The sequence below is a fragment of the Euwallacea fornicatus genome, chromosome 21 (assembly GCF_040115645.1).
Source record: "Euwallacea fornicatus isolate EFF26 chromosome 21, ASM4011564v1, whole genome shotgun sequence".
Classification (NCBI taxonomy): domain Eukaryota; kingdom Metazoa; phylum Arthropoda; class Insecta; order Coleoptera; family Curculionidae; genus Euwallacea; species Euwallacea fornicatus.
Genome location: NC_089561.1, coordinates 2,724,367 through 2,743,780, shown reverse-complemented (window position 1 = coordinate 2,743,780; position 19,414 = coordinate 2,724,367). Strand labels below are relative to the sequence as shown.

The following is a 19,414-nucleotide window of genomic DNA, read 5'->3' as shown; positions in this document are numbered from 1 at the left end:
AAATTCATAATTATCAAGACGTAAATTGCCCCGTGATCTATTAAGTGTATTAAACGTAATTAGGTCTATTAAGTGCAAAACTTGCATTGCATTGCGATGCAATGCTTTTGCATGCCGCAAGCATGGTGCATACTTTTTAGGTTTTTTGGCACTTTCTTCGAGCTCCAGATTGAAAATATTAATGTTCTTATTGAAATATGACATGATTTCAGAGGGATTACTTTTTTGGAGCGATTTCAAGCCGGTAAATCAGAGCAAGTGATATTACAGAATAGAAAAAACACTTAAACACGCTTTGGAAGAAAAACAAGCTCGTTTCTTATAATGCGTATTAAGCCGGATCGCTCTATAATTTTACTCCCTAGCCCGCCTTACTCATCTGTAGCAAATGTTTTAGGACGCCCTGATTACAGGGACACGGTACTACCATAGCTCTACCAAATCCTTACGGTTGGCAACACAGCTGAACTTGACAACGCTGCACATGGTTCAACTGCACCCTACACTTTAGGTTCACTGCATTGGATGGAACAAAGAATGCTGGGACGATCCAACCGTCACAGCTGTATACTTAACACTACGTCACAACGCCATACGTCAGTACTACCATCTTAGTTAGAGCATCACTTGCGGTCCACCCAGTGTCTATTTATTTGACCTTTAAAATACCCATCAATAAGTATTTTAATCATAGTGAGTACAGTCAGAAATAAATTTGATTCAGGCCGTGCCATTCATCTCGTACCGTACAGCCTTGTAAATAGGAAAGTGTCTGATTGCACATGTAGGATACACTATTCACGCCAGCTTTGTGCAATTTGCAGCAACAACAATAGTGCAGTGACTGTAGTTACAAGTGAAACTTTGTCCCGGAAGCTGATTTCTCAGAAAATCGGGCATTTTGGCTATTGTTACTACCGTTAAATTTCTTCAAAAATTCTATACCTACATACGGAATGGTAAGGTCTCCGTGTTGGACGTTTTTGTGATGGTTGGTTGATGTGTGAAATAACCGCGCACGTAAATGGGTGGATTGATCTTTATTTATTCCAAGTGCAGTCCAAATGCATACATTATACAGAGGCATGCGATGGCACGGAACACGCCAGCAAAAACAGAATTCATTCAAAAATACCCACCAAAGTAAATCGGCGAGAATGCATAACATTCATTGGGAAACTCCTATCACACATAAAACACTTTTCAATAATTAGAATGCATGTTTGTAGAAATACTTCCTTAATACTATTTCTAACTTATTCTTTGGCAGAGTTCCTGCGATCTCAAGAACGCAATTGTACAGATTATTTAGAACGTCGTATTTTTGCTTCAGGCAATTTTTGGTGAAGCCTCGTCGTCACTTCACGGGCACCCTGTCTATTTCAGCAATCAATACTCTGCGTTTGTACAGTAGGTCGAAAAAGTATTCGTACACCTCGACGAATATCGGACATCAGCTGTTCTGAGAGACCAAAAACAAGAAGGTTTGGATTTTATTAAATTCATTTATACAAAAAAGGATCATCTACACGTACAAAAAATAATAAACACAATGCCCCTTTGATCATAAAAAAATTTAACATTATAGTTCTCCAGGTGTACCCAAAGAAGTATTCGTGCACTGTCAGTTTTTTAACTTTTGTAAGATACAACGAATAAATAATATTTTAATTAAAGCTGGATGCCCTTTTGCATCAAAAACAACTTGCCAACGTCTCGGCATCGATTCCACTAATTTATATGTGATTTCTTCTAGTATTTTATACCGTTATTCTAAATTCCAATTGCGAAGCGGCTGTTCGTTGGATATTTCCTCTGTTCTAATCTGTCTTGCAAATGCTGCCCATAAATGCTCAATCGGGTTGAGGTCAGGTGATTGTGGGGGGTTTTCAACAAATGAGGAGTATTGTATAAGAGCCGTTCTTGGATTAATTTCGACGGGTGTTTGGGGCCATCATCTTGTTGAAAGTAAAACTAATTCCCCAGCCCAATTTTTTCAGCACTAGATTTCAAATTATTGGCTAGGACACCCTCGTAGCCGAATTTATCAATTTTTCCTTCGATAAATATTGCGTTACCCACACCCCCAGATCATTACATTTCCACCGCCATGCTTCACTGTTGGTTTTCGATTACGTTTATTCATTCCTTCCCCGGGTTTTCTCCCCACTTTTTTGTGTTCACACATCAGATCCAAATAGGTTATATTTACTCTCATCAGAGAAAACCACCTGTTACCAAAACCCATTAAGTTTATTTAAACATTCAATGCAACCCATTTATTTCTATTTCCTTTTTTTTATCCATGGCTCCTTCGTGGTCCTCCAACCGTTTTAACCCACTGTGTGACATCGAATTTTCTAGAGGTGAATTTTCCGCCCAGTGGTCTTCTCCAATTCTGCTGCGAGATATGGAGCACTTACGTCGGGTTGTTTTTTAATTTTTCTTGAAGTGAAATTCTCATTCCGTCGAGTTATCTTCAACGATCTTCCAGAGCGGCTTAAATTACTTGCAGATCCTGTTGATTTGTACTTGTCAAGGACGTAGCGAATGGCAGAAAAACTTATTCCGACACTTTTAGAAATACATCTATAAGATTTCCCATCCCGATCAAGTTTACCTATAACTTTTTTGAAGTCTGCGCTGATTTCTTCATTTTTTCGACTCGCAACGGCCCTTCAAACTGTACTTTTTGACGAAATGATCCTAAATGACCCAACAAATATTTTTCGTGTGCTAGTAGAATTTGAAAAGAATGTAAAAGTTAATTTTCTTTATGACCAAGGTGGCATGGTGAGTTTACTCTTTTTTGTATGTGTAGATGATCTTTCCATGCACAAAGGCATAAACCAAAATCAAAACTTTTTTGTTTTTAGTCTTTCGAAATAGGTGCGGTATGATATTCGCCGAGTCGTACGAATGCCCTTTTGGCTTGCTGTATGTAGATACGCTTGTAGACAAAAGTTTGGAAACCCCGTTAAAGACGTTGGCGAATGGTAACTATTCATTTAATAACTTGAAAATATTACCAATAAACATTTTTCAATTACGTACGGCTTAGTTACAAATACGAAAAAACGATACGGACAAGTTCGTTTATTGCTGTCATTTCGCTTATCAAAAATCTTTTTTTTTCTCGTGAATACGATGCCTAAGTGCCCTTCTTGCCCGCTTTAAAACAATTTTTTATTGCAAATTCTTCGATGCATTAATGTCTAATGATTCAGGCAACACTTTGGGTTTTCATTACTTTTGGTCTCACGCAAATAGCAATTTTTCTGGTAATTATACCGTAAACGGTTTTCGTTCCGATCGTTCTGATTTTTTAATATGTTATTTTAAAGGTCATTTTGAACAACTTTTCTAAAGGGACAAGGGCGCGCAAATGCCTCTTTCACACTCTTTTTTAGGTTGAACATTTTTCCAAATCCGACTGCCTTACGGGATCGTGGAGCGAATAAGGGTGCTGGGTGGGGTGAGGTAAGGTAAGGTAAGGTAACACATTTCCATTTTTATTTCTCGATTGAAATTGCAAAGTTACATTCACCTCAGTAAGGAAATTTATTTCATTTAGTTGAGGTTAGTTCAAGTTAGTTCGGATCACCTCAGTAAAGGAAATTTCTTTCATTTAGTTTCAATTCTTATCAAGCAATATGTTTTTCATTTACTTATTTTGATCAGAATTTATATTTTTTTTCAATTGCGATTGCAATTAAAATAAAATTGTAAAATTTTTGTGTATCTTTCTTGCGCAGGGGCCACGCTAGTATTTTAGTCGATTAAACGAAGTGTCTTTCGGGATTCATGGAGTGAATTGGAGTGCTGAGTGAGGTAATTATCAACAACGTTTCAGATCTTTAAAGCAACAACAAAATATTACATACCCATAGTGAAGCAGTTTACCCCACCCAGCACCCCTATTCGCTCCACGATCCCGTAAGACAGTCGGATTTGGAAAAATATTCAACCTAAAAAAGAGTGTGAAAGAGGCATTTGCGTGCCCTTGTCCCTTTAGAAAAGTTGTTCAAAATGACCTTTAAAATAACATATTAAAAAATCAGAACGATCGGAGCGAAAACCGTTTACGGTACTGTTACCATTTTTTTAACTAATTCTACGTTGCCCAAATTATAAAGATTGTTTAAACAAGTCTTCGTTGTTTTCTAAGCATAAATGCTGCAGCGAAAGTTTTAACTAACATTTTTGGTGCCTCCTCTTTGTACTAAAAACTAGGTGCTCCTTCATCTGTATACAAAAAACAGTTTGCTCCCCAGGGATGTCAGACAACGTATTTGCGTAAAGAGCATTTAGACGGGTACCCAGGGTACTTTTTTAATTAAATTTATGGTATTATTAGATCGAATCTTTCTTTCCTGAAAATCAAACTGAAGAACCTGGTGCGTTCTGCCTTTCAAATAACGTTCCGCCAAATGCAATGGATCATCTCTGATTGTATATTTTGTTCATTTTGATGGGGGTAATTTGTGATTTACTGCATTAAAAGTTTTGCAGAGGTCCAGGCATATGGCCAAAGTGTATCTTTTGTTGTTTAGAGGTTCAATTATATTCACTTGAATTTAATTTGCGGCTTTCAACGTTAACTTTCGCTTTCTAAAACTATTCACCTTGTCAGGCATAATTAAACGTTTCTGTATCCAAACCTACAGTGGCTCACAGTCAAAATGATGCAGCTAATTTTTACTGATGATTTCGTTTTAATTTTTTTTTATAGAAACGTTTATTTCAGTTTTATTACATTATTTTATTTTTAATTAATGTAGGATTAACTAGTCATATAAAGAATTGTTCGAACTCGTGCGGTGTCGCTGCAAACGTAATTCAATTAAAAAACGATGATCACAATCAAAATGATGCATAAAGAAAAATATTTACGAACATAATTTCTATTACGAACTAACATCGAGTAGCTCCACCATTTGCTTTAATTACTTATTTCAAACGATTAGGAATTGATTCAACTAATTCCTTCAAAAAATCTGGATCTAGTTTGGCCCATTCTTCTGATAGAGCCCTCTTTAAGTCATGCTTGTTGGAAATATGTTTTCTAACTTCTACGTCGAGTTTATTCCAGACATTTTCAATTATATTCAAGTCTGGTGATCGAGCAGGAGTTTTTATAACTAATGGACAATGATAAAGTAACCATTCCTTCACAATTTTTGCGGAATGCTTAGGGTCATTGTCTTGATAGAATTTAAAATGACCACTTAACTCCAATTTTTCGGCACTAGCTTCAAGATTTGTTTTCAATATATCTAAACACATAAATCTGTCCATATTTCCTTCGATGATATGTAAGTTCCCGACTCCAGAGGCAGCTACACATCCCCAAACCATCACGTTCCCTCCTCCGTGCCTTACGGTGTTTTCTAATGTTGAGGTGATAACTCTTCATTTGATTTTTTCCAAACATTTATTCTTCCGTCACTGCCAAACAAGTTATATTTACTTTCGTCAGTGAAAATAACAGTTTTCCAAAATTCTAAGTCCTGTTTTAAGTACTTTCTAGCAAACAGTAACCTCGACTTCTCATTTTTCAGGCTAATGTATGGCTTTTTCCTAGCAATTCTGCCATGAAGACCTTTGGCACGTGAACATCTTCGTACTGTTTTAACACATACTTTCTTATTTAAGTATTTCTCCACCAAATCAGTCAATTTTGGTGCACTTAGTTTGGGGTTTTCTCTCATCTTTCTATAAATCCATCGCTCATCGTGTTGATTAAAATTTTTTCGGCTGCTTTTACGAGGTTTGCTGATAATATGCTCTACTATGTGTTGAACTGTGGAAGACCTCAAATTAAGAATTTCCGCAATTTTTCTTTGACTTGTGCCTTTTTGAAAGTTCAAAATTACTGCCTCTCTTATCTCAATGGATGTGTGGCGACCCATTGCACTTTTAATGTGCACATACATATGTAAACTGCTGAAGAATGTAAATTGAACTAAATACAACTTGCTACAAACGAGAAACATTGGAATGTTATTAATAAACATATTTTTTACCTGTATTCCCTTCATGCATCTTTTTTATTATGACGTCCTATTATGAAAAAATGTATTTTAAAAATCTAGTTTAGTATAATACATTATTATTTCACATCCCAGGGAATAGTTTTTATGTAGCTTTTATTTGCTATTACACTTATATTATAAAAAATAAATTATCATAGCAAAATTGGAAAATTTAGGCATGCACCATTTTGACTGTAGTTTTTTCCTTCATCATTTTCCCCTTGTTTGCGAACCACCAATGTGCGATTCTCAATTTATCTGGAAATATACTAAAGTTTATACATATTTTTATCAGAAATGCTGAAAATTCAGCAACAATGTCAACAGCGTTTTTCGACAGAGTAACAGATATCTGACCGTCGTCGATAGATTTGTATTTTTTTTTTTTGTAAATCTTATTTAGGTCGCTTGCTAACAGCTGCTGAAGCTCGTTCGCGACAGGTGGAGGAGTATTGTTGCAATTTATACTTCGACAGAAATTTATGAAATATCCGTTTATGCGATTTATAGTTTGAGCTGCATTTGAGCCTTTCGCAGAAAAAATGTTCCATAATACTGTCTTTATTTGATGAGCTGTTTCTAATTTTTCTTGTTACGTGCCGAGTAGTCCTTGTTTTGTTTTCCGCGTTATAAATGATATTCCTATTATGGATTTCCTAGCTTCTATTGTGACTTTTTCCGGAACATCACAATATGCCCTGCAGGACCGTAATGAAACTAATTTTTCTAGAATATAACAAGTGTTTATGTCTACGTGATACATTTATTCCTCTTGTTATTCACGTGTTGTCAGGTCGAAAACTGCTCATTTTCTTAATGTAGAATATTTGACACAATATGTTTTCGACTATTTGCTTGAAGATGTTATAGGAATGTTGCATTTGCATCAGCTGACTCATCTACCTGCGATCCATCAACATGACTAAGTTGTATATTAGTATTTCTTCAAAAGAGACACCCAGTGGTTCCAAGTCCCCTTCTATAAGTTATTCACCCAACCTGTTCATTCAAAGTTTATTAGGATCTAAAAGTTGAAAATTTTAAATGAAGTTAACTTCGACGTGTACTACTTTTTTAAAAATATTTATAACTTCCTTTCAGTTCCGGTTCAACCGGAAATAGCTGTCAACTTGGCCACTTTAAATGGGACCCCATTCTGCGTAATGTTTCAGACACATTTTTTATATAACCTCCTATACCTAGCCTTTACCATTTTTGAGATATTTCACCTTGAGTTAAAAACATGCCTCCGTAATGACCAATTTTAAAATTACATATCTCCGCAATTATTGAAGGCATAATTTTGATATTTTGCAGAATGTCAATGCAGAGCATTAAGTTTACACTGTTGCTATTTATACAGCTTAGTTTCGCACAGGGTGTCCAAAATTCCGGTCCTAACATTGCCGTTTTTCAAGTTGCCGAAGTCTACTTTTTTAAATGGGACACTGTACACTTTAACACACATTATAACTTTAAGCAGTATCAAATAGAGACTGTAGATCTCTATCGAACTGTATCAGGGTCACCTATAGTTGATCCAAACCATTTTCGAAACAGATGAATTTTATGTGAGACTAGTAGTGCATATTCATTCTGGCAAATTTCTATTCTTCACGTAGACGATTGTGGAAAAATAAATATTACGTCATCCTATTATAGATGAAAGTTATTTAAAAATTTACCTGAATCAACATGTACTAGTACACTACTACTAGTCTCAACAAATAATAAAATATAATTATTTGGAAAATGGCTTGGAAGAGGTGCGGCTAACCCTGATACAGTTTGATAGCGAACTGCATCCTCCATTTTGTACTACTTAAAGCTATAGTGTTTCATTAAAAAAAAATGACTTTCACCACTTCAAAAATGTTAATGTTAGGAACTTAATTTTGGACGTCCTGTATAACATTAAAACACACAAACAGCAAGAGTGCAAACTTAAGACTATGTATTGACGTTCTGCAAAATATGAAAATTATATCGTTAATAACTGCGGCGATATGCAATTTTAAAATTGATCATTAAGGATGCACGTTTTTAATTCAAGGTTAAATATCTCAAAAACGATAAGAGGCTAAATATAAGATGTTACACAGAAAATGCCTGAAATATAATGAAAATCTAAGAATGAAGTAATGTACCAGAGGTTCCATTTGAAACAAGTAAATTTACAGCCATTTCCGATTAAACCGGAAGTGGCAGGAAGTTGAAAATGTTAAAAAAAAATAGTACACGTCAACGTTAACTAAACTTAAAATTTTCAAGTTTGTATTATTTTACGATCATAGTAACCTTTTAATGAAGCGGTTGGGTGAACCACCCTGCACACACAGATCACTATCGTCACGTTACCATCCGTGCAATAGGCCAATTCAATAACATTCCCATGAATTTCTGGGCAGAATTGTCACCCCATTACTTGTGAACAACATACTTACCAGGTCTGCAAATATGAAACCGGAATCTTTTAATAAAAAGTATAACTTAGCTGCGCAATAGCAATAATTATAAAAAATATTTTATTCGAAATATTTCCCATCGTTAACATATACATTTTTCCCATCTCTCTGGCAATTTGTGGATGCCACGCCAGAAGAACTGTTGTTCTTTCGAGGCGAACCATTCATCGAGCCATTTTTGAACTGTTTCGTAAGAGATGAAGTGCTGTTCTGCAAGAGCGTGTCCCATCGATGCAAATAAGTGATAATCGGATGGTGCTAAGTCGGGTGAATAAGCCGCATGCGATGGTACTTCCCGATGAAACGTCCCAATCGTTTCCTTCACCAGTTTTGCAGTGTGTGATGGTGCATTATCATGAAGCCATATCACCTTGTGTTGCCGTTCTTGATATTCTGGTCGTCTTTCGCGCAAAGCTCGATGCAAGTCTATCACTTGTTGTCGGTAACGTTCAGTATTAACTGTTTCTCCAGGTTTTAGCAGCTCATTATGAATTACGCCTTTTTGATCCCACCAAACACAGAGCATTGTTTCCCGTCCATATCGATTTGGTCTTGCTGACGATGCTGATGGTTCGCCTGGAGTTACCCATGATTTTTTACGTTTGAGATTCTCCAAATAGATCCATTTTCCGTCACCACTCACGATTCGATGAAGAAACGACTTTCTGTTATACCTGGTAAGCAACAATTGGCAAGTGGTTTTTCGATTTTCTTGCCGTCTTCCATTGAGTTCATGTGGAACCCATTTTCCTGTCTTCTGAATTTTTCCCGTAGCTTTCAAACGAATGGAAACGGCTTCTCGTGTCACATTGAATTGTTGTTGCGTTTGAGCATCGTCCTCATCTGACAAAGCTCGCAACTCGCCGTCTTCAAACTTTTTCGGTGGTTTTCCACGCTCTTCGTTATTGACGTCAAAATTGCCACTTTTGAATTCCTTAAACCACTCACAGCACTGTGATTTTCCAAGGGCGCGTTCACCGTAAGCTTCAACAAGCATGCGATGTGAATCTGCAGCCGTTTCTTTCAAGTGGTAACAGAAAATCAATGCTGTCCAATGTAGGCACAAAATTCGACATGCTCAAAGCTATTGCAAACCGTACTGCGGTATTGAACCTGTATTGTTACGATTTGAAAATCGTTCTCAGATGTAAATAAGAGATATAGTACCCACACGATACCGAACACGATAAGGCAGTACCTATATTGACCACTAGGGATATTTGGAGGCAAATTCCGGTTTCATATTTACAGACCTGGTACATTTTCAGTAAACGTCCTTCATCATTACTTACTAAATGAACTAGTCGTACCATGTTTTTTGTCAGAGCTTGGAGTCACTGGGGATTATTGAAGAGTCCACTAAATTTCAAATTTTAAGCCACGTTCGAGGTATACTTTCCCTCAACGTTTCATTGTTTGGCTTACTTCGACATCTGATAATAATTAGTGGAGAAAATTAGTATCGGTTCTTAAGTAATGAAAAATGAAAAGAACAACGACCTGAAGAAACTGAAGATAATAACGCTAGCTGCACTAAATTTAGACCACCATGATCTAGCTTTTTTATTAAAAAAACTCTGATTAGTGACGAAATAAGTGTTGTTCGGTACTTTTACGTATCTTGGTACCTTTCAAGTTTCTATCTGGAGTAAGTGGTATTTTTTCAAGTACTATGGTGTGTTAGTACAATTTAACATATACAAACGGGCGGTTTCCTTAAATTTAGAGACAAGATGTCACGATCTGGAAACGTTATTGAGTGAAATAAAAGAACCTCGTAAAGTTAGGAAAATATGCAAATGTTGACAAATTTTCCATGGAACACTTTACGCGTGTTTGGTCGATTTGACAGATCGTTTTTTTCCGATTCTAAAAAGCCACGGTATTTTGGCATTTGGTTCCGCCGTTTTCGAATTTTTCGCGTGTATAAATCACAGTTTAATCATTCAATCTGTGTAAAAAACTGAATCACAAGTATGATGATGATGTGTTATTAAGTGTTATTAAATGACATAATTACGATTTGTAAATGTTAATGATTCGAAAACAGTTAATCAGTTAATGTTAACGTGATTACATGGTATACCAATGGTATATTCACGATTTATAAACGTACTTAATTCGAAAGCGGCGGGACAAAATGTCAACACACTTTTCTAAATTTCCCTTGAACCTTCCTCTCCTCCGTACAGGGTGTCCAGTTTTCGACACTTTTACAGGATATCGTCGTTATTATTGCAGTTCGACTGTTGGAGTTTTCGCAAACGTGTGTCACTTTTTTTATGAAACAAACGACGCCGCAAAAAGATTTATCGCGATCTTCTTAGTTTTTGAAATACAGGGGGAAATTAAAAATCGAGCATTTTCAGACACCTCTTGTAATTCAGTTATCTTATGAGTTATCGACTAGTTAAAAACGGAATCTTACACATTTTTTTTAATGGAATATCTAGTGACGTGCTCAGTTTTTTCTCAGGTGTCCCAATTTTTGAGAAAATTTCTTAAATGGCACGTCCTGTATGTCAATTGGTAGACGCATTCTACTCACTAAGAGCTTTTGAGAAATATATAAAAGTCGACATTTTGTTTCAAGTCGCAGGCTGGAATTTACATTTTTTGAAACAGGCTATAGGTTGCCAGCAAGAAGTGGTATTATTTATTAAAAATGCGTTGTTGTCGGTATAGTTAGTATGTCCTAAACTGGTTGTTTAATTCTAAACTGAACTTTTTAGGCTATTGAAAATGTAAATAGTAACAGGTTATTTCTTCTTGTTGTAGCACCTATTAATAAAAAAATTGAAAACATACATATCTAAGAAATAATAATATACTTTATAGCCAGTCGACCAGGACCTCTGAGACGCTAAAAAATAAAAGTTTCATTTTGTAGTTTATCTCCTGCCAGAATTGTTTTGAAAATAATATTATCGGGAAGCTAATTTTAATAATTTTTTAATCTATTTTAACGAAGACTCAACAATATGACAATTACAAAAAATATGACATTATGGTATGCTTCAGTATAAAGTTTATAAAATATTTTTATATAATTAATATAATGTAACGAGAGTCCTCAAAGAGCTGCCGATTTATATTTCAATAGGCAAGTATGCAAGAATACACGTTTATATTTTTTATCTAATGTATTTACAGTTCTGCGAGGTGCTTTTAAATAGCATCTTAGATATGTACGGACAATAATAAAGTGGTACTTCGTCATATCGTAGAATCTCGAAAGAAGTCAGCCATTTCCCGATAAATTTTCCATACTTAAAAAGAATCTAATGCAACATGGAGCCTCTACGAAGCTTCGACCTAAAACATACAGCAAAGAAAATAAAAAAGTAGATAAGATAAACGTTTTGGCATGGGCGGAAGACACCCAATCGACTTCTTCCAGAAAAATATAGAAAAAAATTGGTATGAATAAAAGTCGTTCTCCAAAAAATTTTAAGGGATCACAAATATCATTCGTACAAATTTAAATAAAAAAAAAAAAAGAAGAATTGCAGCCTGGGGATGCAGATCGGCGATTAACCTTCTGTCGTTGGTATACAGAACAAAATCGAGCCCATGCTAATTTTAGCAGATTGGTAATTTAGTCCGATGAAAGCCATTTTTCAAGTTCTGGTATTTCCAACCATCATAATGCGAGACAGTGATTTGCAGAAAATCAGCACATTATTTTCGAAAGGCAGCAGCAAGGGCGCTTTGGATTTGATGTGTCCTGCTGCGTTTTGGGCACCCACACAAGGTACCGGATTTTTGTGGGAAGTCTTACGACAAACAGGTGTTTGGAAATCGTGGAGGGTGCCAAAACAGAGTCGTTAGAAAATGTTCCTGTGGCCCAACCAATTAGTATATATTTGCAGCAAGATGGTGCACCCTGTCATAATGCTCAGATAATAAGGCGTTTTCTAAAAAATAATTTCGTCCAAAGATCAATAGCCACAAATGAAGCAATAAGATGGCCGCCGCGACCGCCTGATCTATCGTTGTTGGATTTTTTCCTGTGAGGCTTTACGAAGGATGAGACATACAAAACTCGGCGCAGAACAATAGAGGCATCCCGACAGGCCGGCCATTTATCATATCAGTATCTACAAAATCATCCCATAATAACTTTAAATGTGTTAAATGAAATTTCGCAAATGTGCCAGCTTTGTATTAGCGAAAATGACGGACATTTTGAACAATATCTCCAAAAAAACATCTACACGATGCTGGTTATTGGTGTTTAATACAAGTTCGATGAAGGTAAATCCGTTTGGCCTCTAATCTCTAAGCCTGTTTAAACAAACATAAAATCTAGCCTTCGATTTGAAACAAAGTATCGACTATTATGTATCTCTGGAGAGCTCTTAATGAGTAGAACGTAGCTACTAATTAACATACAGGGCGTCCCACTTAAGAAATCTTAACTTTGGTAATTTGCTCAGATATGCGGAAAAACTAGATTCTGCATGGGAAAGTGAGTAAGATTCCGTTTTTGCCCAGTCGATAGCTCATGACGAGTCTGTTTGCGGCTTCGTTCGTTTTACAAAAAAGCGACACAGGTACGCGAAGACCCCAGCCCTCGGACTGCGATGATAACGGAGACACCCTGCGAAAGTGTCGAACAGTGAACACCCTGTACTTCGCAATAATTGCCTGGAACAAGGAGAAATACCTCCCGAGAACTTCTCGCACTTCCCCAAACTCCCCCTGCTTTATTTGTTTGCCTCTGGCTGGTCATACAAGCCGTTGAACATCAATTCTTCTCGTGCTTAATTTGACCTTTTAATAAGTATCACGTCTTTGAGCTTAAAGAACTTTTCCCATGGTTCTTGATGGCACATAGAAAAATGTACCAGTTGTTTTATCAAGGATGTGCGCGGAATAAACGGGAATATAATAAACCGAAATGAGGTTGTTGTATTGGTACCTACATGTCTCAATCATTTAATAGAACGTTTGATAAAGTGCCTGTAATGATGGCATCTGACCTTCCATGACATTTCAATGATCTTTCCCAACATCCAATAATCATGATATTTAAATGAATCGGGTTTATAGAGCGTAGGATAGAAGAAACCCGTCTCGCAGAATAATCAATGGGTGTGCAAGCCGCATGCCATTACCCTTTTGTCAAAAACCAGGTCCTTTCACTTCAATCCGACTCAATTATGTTCGCAACATATTAATCACCGTGCTGTTGAACTTACTGACCCGATTTCTCGAAAAAATCATGATTAAAAGCTTCTGTTACGTAAGGTAATTAGTCGAAAAGCGGCAGTTGACTTTGGTAAGTCCGCTCGCAATTATTTCTCTTCAATTGGACATTATGCTGATTTCAAATGCCCATCGAGACTCTTTTCTTCTCTGGTAAACATAAAAAAAACTTCCATGGTTCATTGACATTTGAATCGCTTGCGAAAAAGTTGTTGCTAAAGTAGCCAAGCAAAATGTTTAGTCATCTAACGGTACAATATCAGCAATATTCTGGGCTGGTTAGGCGAGCTGAGTGGTATATGGGTGAACTATGAATGCATGACAAAGTAGCGTTGAATGGTATTGAACCTGGGTAGGTGCCTCAGTGATGGGAATTTGTTGTTTGTCGACGATAAATTGGTTGACATTGAGCGAAGAAAGGCGAGAAACGGTCTATTATAAGGGCCGAATTAGTCAGGTACTGTTAACTTTAATTAGAAGCTAATTTCCGCCAAATATCGGAATAAAGAATAGCGATTGATCACATTCTTGGTTGCAACGGAAGCTAGCTTAACGTTAACTGCACATTGCCCAACACCCAAGCTGGCTCTAAGGACCGTTTTTTCCACGTCCGATTACTGAACGGTAGCTGTCAGGTAACAACTAACTCGTCGACGCGGTGGCGTTTTTCAAACTGAAGTTAATGCTCAATCATCGGTTGAAGTAACTCTCTGAAACGACATTACCATTGACAGAAACACCTTGCCTGATGGTTTCCCCTGACCGTATGTTACTTCACGTGCAGTTTAGCAGGATGTTGACGAACCTGTGCTCGATGTCGGTTCCTGCGATGTCCTGCTAAACTACATGTGAAGTAACTTGCAGTCGAGGCTAGCCATCAGTCAAAGCGTCTCTGTAAATTACATTGATGTCACACGTAGCTATCTTTCCTCAGACCGTTGGTTGAGCTGCAGTTGGAAAAGACTTAATCTGCTAGTAAGTTGTTAAGTAATAGTCTCGCCGGCAGCTGGCGGTCTCTTACTGAACGTTGTAGGTCCGGAGGTCAGTAACAGAAGTCACGGGATTTTTGAATAGCAGTACCATTACTTTAGAAGAAGTGAAATTTCCCAACAATTAAACGTACCTATTCGAATTGACCGAATGTCTTACCGGTCAAATTGGTTCACTTTATTTTTGGTCAATTTACTTATACAGGATGTCTCAAGGTTTAACGGAAACGATCGAGGATCGTATAGGAGCGATTAAAATGTGACGATTTATTTCTTGAAACTATATTTACAGACGTTTCGTTATATACGGGGTGGGAAAAAAGCTTCGTAAAAAAATCGAAATTTACCGATAGCTTTCAAATCTCTACAGGCATTATAATGAAAGTTTGCTCGCACTTTGCGTGCTCACTAGTCCACATTATGCAGTAAAAACTTTAACATTAGATCCACTTGCGTGGTGCAGACGAACACCACTTGGGACATTTTCCAAGAAAAAAGGGGTACGCCAATGGTTTTTCTGAAATTAAAAGTTATTTTGGAATCTTCGTTCGATTGAAAAGAGAAAAGATTCGTTGATTTTTGCTTCCTACGTAAAAAAGTAAAAACCGCATGCACGCTCGCCATTTAATAGTTGTTCGGATAGTAAATGTGAACACAATTCGAAGAAAAAAAATAGAAAAATTATTTATTGCCAATAGAACCGACAGTAACAAATAAACATAAATCATTACGAGTGCTCAAAATGAAGACCACATTCCTGAATACATATTTCACACCCTGTATGTCAGTAACGAAACGTTTCTGAATGTAGTTTTAATAATCAAATCGTGATATTTTAATCTCTTCTATATGGTCCTCAATTATTTCTGTTAAATTTTGAAACACCTTGTAGAAATACCTGACTTAAGTAGATAAGGCCTATCTTTCCTAAATGTTCTCTCCGAAGGCTTTTCGTTTTCGAATTAGGACTAATTAAGAAGTAAATCGCCTATTTTAATAGAAGAGTTTTGATTCGATATACTGGTTATTCATTTTGACGTATGTCCATATGTTTTTATGTAAATGTTTGAATGTTATTTGCTCTTACTGGCTTCTACTACATACAGGGTTTTTCAACGAAAAGAAGCCATCCTCGGTATCTTTCAAAATTACCTTTTTGGTTGAAAATTGGCAAGGCACGTCAATAAAGGTAGCAAAGGGGACATCTTTTTACAGAAAATCTAAATTTTTGTCATCAACCTCTGGGTCGTCGCAGCCACCAACTCTAAATTTTCAAATGGCACAATACCATATGTGGCACACCGTTACAATGGTTGTTTCGTAGGGAATGCATTCTACTATTTATTTTGTATATTCGCATGAAATTAAAACGTAAAAAAATTAAAAACTATTTGTATTTTAGTTAAACTGCTGATATCAGTATCGTTGCTTTTCTTCCAACGTACGTTTTTACCTCAGTCAGATAACTTTCAGTTCATTTTGAATTAAAAATGTGAACATGGTTTACGCGACTGCGCACGAGCTGCAGCCCGCGCTTTCAACGAAATTCATCCCGATAAATTCATCGGTCATCAATACGTTGTAAAGTTGATGCCAAAAATTAATGGAAACTGGATAAGTGACAAATGAAAAATGTCAACCAGAAATAGGCCAATACCCGTTGAAATTGCCGGTTTGGGACACGTTACAGTGGATAACAATCAGTCTTTAAATCAACTCTCCCAGGCATCGGGGGTTCCAAACAGCAGTGCATGGAGGAATCCACCCATACAAGATAAAACTTGTTCAAGAACTACACGGAAATGACATTCTTACGAAATTGTATCTGATAATCTATTGAATGACGTGAACTTGTACTATATTTGTTTTAGCGATGAGTGTATGTTTTTTTTTAAGTAGAAGTTAACAGGTATAAGTGAAGGTATTGGTCAGACACCAATCCGCATTTGTTTAGGGGAATCCATACCTAATGTCCACAAAAACTTAATACTTGGGCAGGTATTCTAGAAGATCACATGTCTGGCCGGTTTTTATTAACGGTACATTGAATGGCGCTACTTACCTTGAGCTTCATGACACCACTGCTGATCCGCGCATAACAGAACTACTACAAAATGACGAAATTTTGCTTGGAAATTAACCAGTTGTCCAAACGAGATGGTGGACCTCCTCACTATGCGGCTGTCATTTGAGGATGTTTGAACAATCGGTGTCCCAGACGATGGATTGGAAGACGTGGTCCCATTGAATGGCCCGCTGGACCACCCGATCTGTCTCCGTTAGATTATTTTTTACGGGGGCATTTGAAATCCAAAGTGGATGCAACACAATCGGCCAACGTTAAAGATCTTAGATTAGAGAATAATAGAAGAATGTCGACAATTAACGCCGCAAGTTCTCGCAAATATTCGTGCTGTCTTTCAAAGTCGTCTATATTATTGTATGGAGGTTAACGAAGTCACTTTGAACAATTATTTAAAGATAATTGCTATTATTACAGCAGTTTAACAAATTAAACATGAAAAGTTTTTATTTTTTTTTATATCTCAATTTCATGCGAATCTAGAAAATAAATAGTAGAATGCATTCCTTATGAAACTTTGTAACGATGTGCCACACGTGGTATGGTGCCATTCGAGAATTTAAATTTGGTGCCTGGGACGGCCAAGGGGTTGATAACAGAAATTCGGATTTCATGTTAAAAGATGTCCCCTTTGCTATCTTTATTGACGTGCCTTGGCAATTTTCAGCCAAAAGATAATTTTGAAAGATACTGAGGGTGGCTACTTTCCGTTCAAAAACTCTCTGTATTAAAGAGTATTAGGGGCATTACGTTATGTTTCTGACAAGTTCCAATTCGCCAATCTATTCACCGGCATTTCCAATGGAATAAGTAATAACAAGGAAAAAACGTATTTGGCACTGGACAACCATCAATAATGGCCTCCCAGCTCCCCAGGCTGGTTGGTCTTGTTGGAGTCCTCTCAAGGGGTCCAGGCTTGTCAGGTTGCCTATATGTACTTGTTGGACCCATCGTCATTTAATAGCTTTTTTTGTCCAGAGTCTTCAACGTTTCTCTGGTGTTTTCTTGAGTTCTGCTGTTGCAGCCGAAGTTCATGGGATATTAATCGTTTGACCACAAACACACTTTCTCGCGGCAATTTTGACCTGTTTTGGGGAAACTTGAGTTCGATGATGAAAATGAAAGAATAAAATTCTTTATTTTATTTATTTAAAAAACCAAAAATATGTTTTTGCTATGTTGGTCGGGCTCGCACTATTTTTTCCAACATAAAATATTTTTAACGACCACTTTCTAAACCTTCTCAACTCATCACCGCGTTGGGATGTTCGAGCAATTATCGCTACCAGGAAGCGACCAGTTTAGGTAGATTATTTTTGAATGATTATTACCACTAATGCAAACAGCTAATGGCCATTCGTATTTTGTATTTTGCGAAACTTACTGGTCGATATTATTTATATTGCCATGAATATTTTGTTCACTTACATAATAAGTTAAATTATGATTATTCATATTTACGGATTTTCCCGTTTTTATGCGTTGTAAGGCATTACTCAACTAACGTAATTTCCGATTTACCGCTGGGTATGCGTTATCGGCGTTGCTTTATAGATGTCAAGTACTAATGGCTTGAAGGGTTTATGGAAGACAACCTTGGCTTGCGCTTTCATCCTATTACATAATCTCAACTTATACAAATATTACTAACACTTCAGAGATAATATTTTAAATGTTTTAAATTAGTTGGGGTTTTTGTATGTTGTTTCATTCGACCCAGTTTTGTCAAGTTCTGATTAAGTTTTTCCCAAAATTCTTTCGAATTTTGAAAGCTCCGCGCGGTTTAGCCGTTCCCCAGATCGAAAGTATTTTTTAATACTAAATGTCACGCCGTTGATAAATTAATGAGAAAGCAGTAACGTAACGGTATCGCCAATGTTGTTGCCGTAATCCTTCAGCTTTATTCAATAGCCAAGACGACCTCGCATAGGAGTCATTAGCCACATACATCCTATATTTGGCTGTAGACAAATAGGAATACAAATAGCAACCAGAAGGCACAATAATTGCTATTGCCATGGCTGCGCAATTACAGAATGAGAGTGTAAAAATCGGCCACTTTCCGTATTTAGGCCGGTCTTTCTCCACTTAGGCGTGGGCGACTTAATGGAAACTGTCCTACTTATGTTGGAAAGGCATCTATAATCTATATGACGTCCCACGCGACGAAACGTGGGAGTGCAAAACACCTAAGTAAAGCAAATAAAAGAAGTTTTGATGGAAGCTCCAAATTAAATTATGCAGATTCTAAGAAAGTAACGTAAAAGCTGAGATTGGTCTGAAAAAAATTAGCAATGTAACGCCAATAAACAATCCAAATATACAGAAACAAATCGGATAGACGGTGTCGTTGACCGTTGGTTATGGTCAGAAAGGTATTCGTCAGTTTGTTCTCGTCTGAATACTAATTGAACACAAATATTCGGGTGAGACACCTTCATAAAATTCATCATTTCCCGTTCTACAGCTTTTGCGTGAATTTAAACTCTTGAAGAATATACAGGGTGTCCCACAAGTGTTTCATTATATTTCGGTGGGCAATAGTACATTGAAAAATAATATGACTCCCTATATAAACCATATTCCAATAATGCTTCATTAAGAAGATACAGGGTGTTAAACTTTACTTAA

General features: G+C 36.7%; 1 protein-coding gene across 3 annotated transcripts in view; it reads left to right on the top strand.

Moving 5' to 3' along the window:
* Positions 1 to 19,414, top strand: part of CrebA (Cyclic-AMP response element binding protein A) — a 43,570-nt gene that overhangs the window by 12,435 nt on the left and 11,721 nt on the right. Inside the window, exon 1 of one of the 3 annotated variants that reach the window (XM_066294351.1) lies at positions 611 to 959. The exons of the other annotated variants lie outside the window; for them this stretch is intronic. Coding sequence (XP_066150448.1) covers positions 957 to 959 — 3 coding nt within the window. The 5' untranslated portion in view covers positions 611 to 956. Of the gene's footprint in view, positions 1 to 610; positions 960 to 19,414 lie in introns of those variants that run through there. 3 annotated transcript variants of the gene reach the window in all.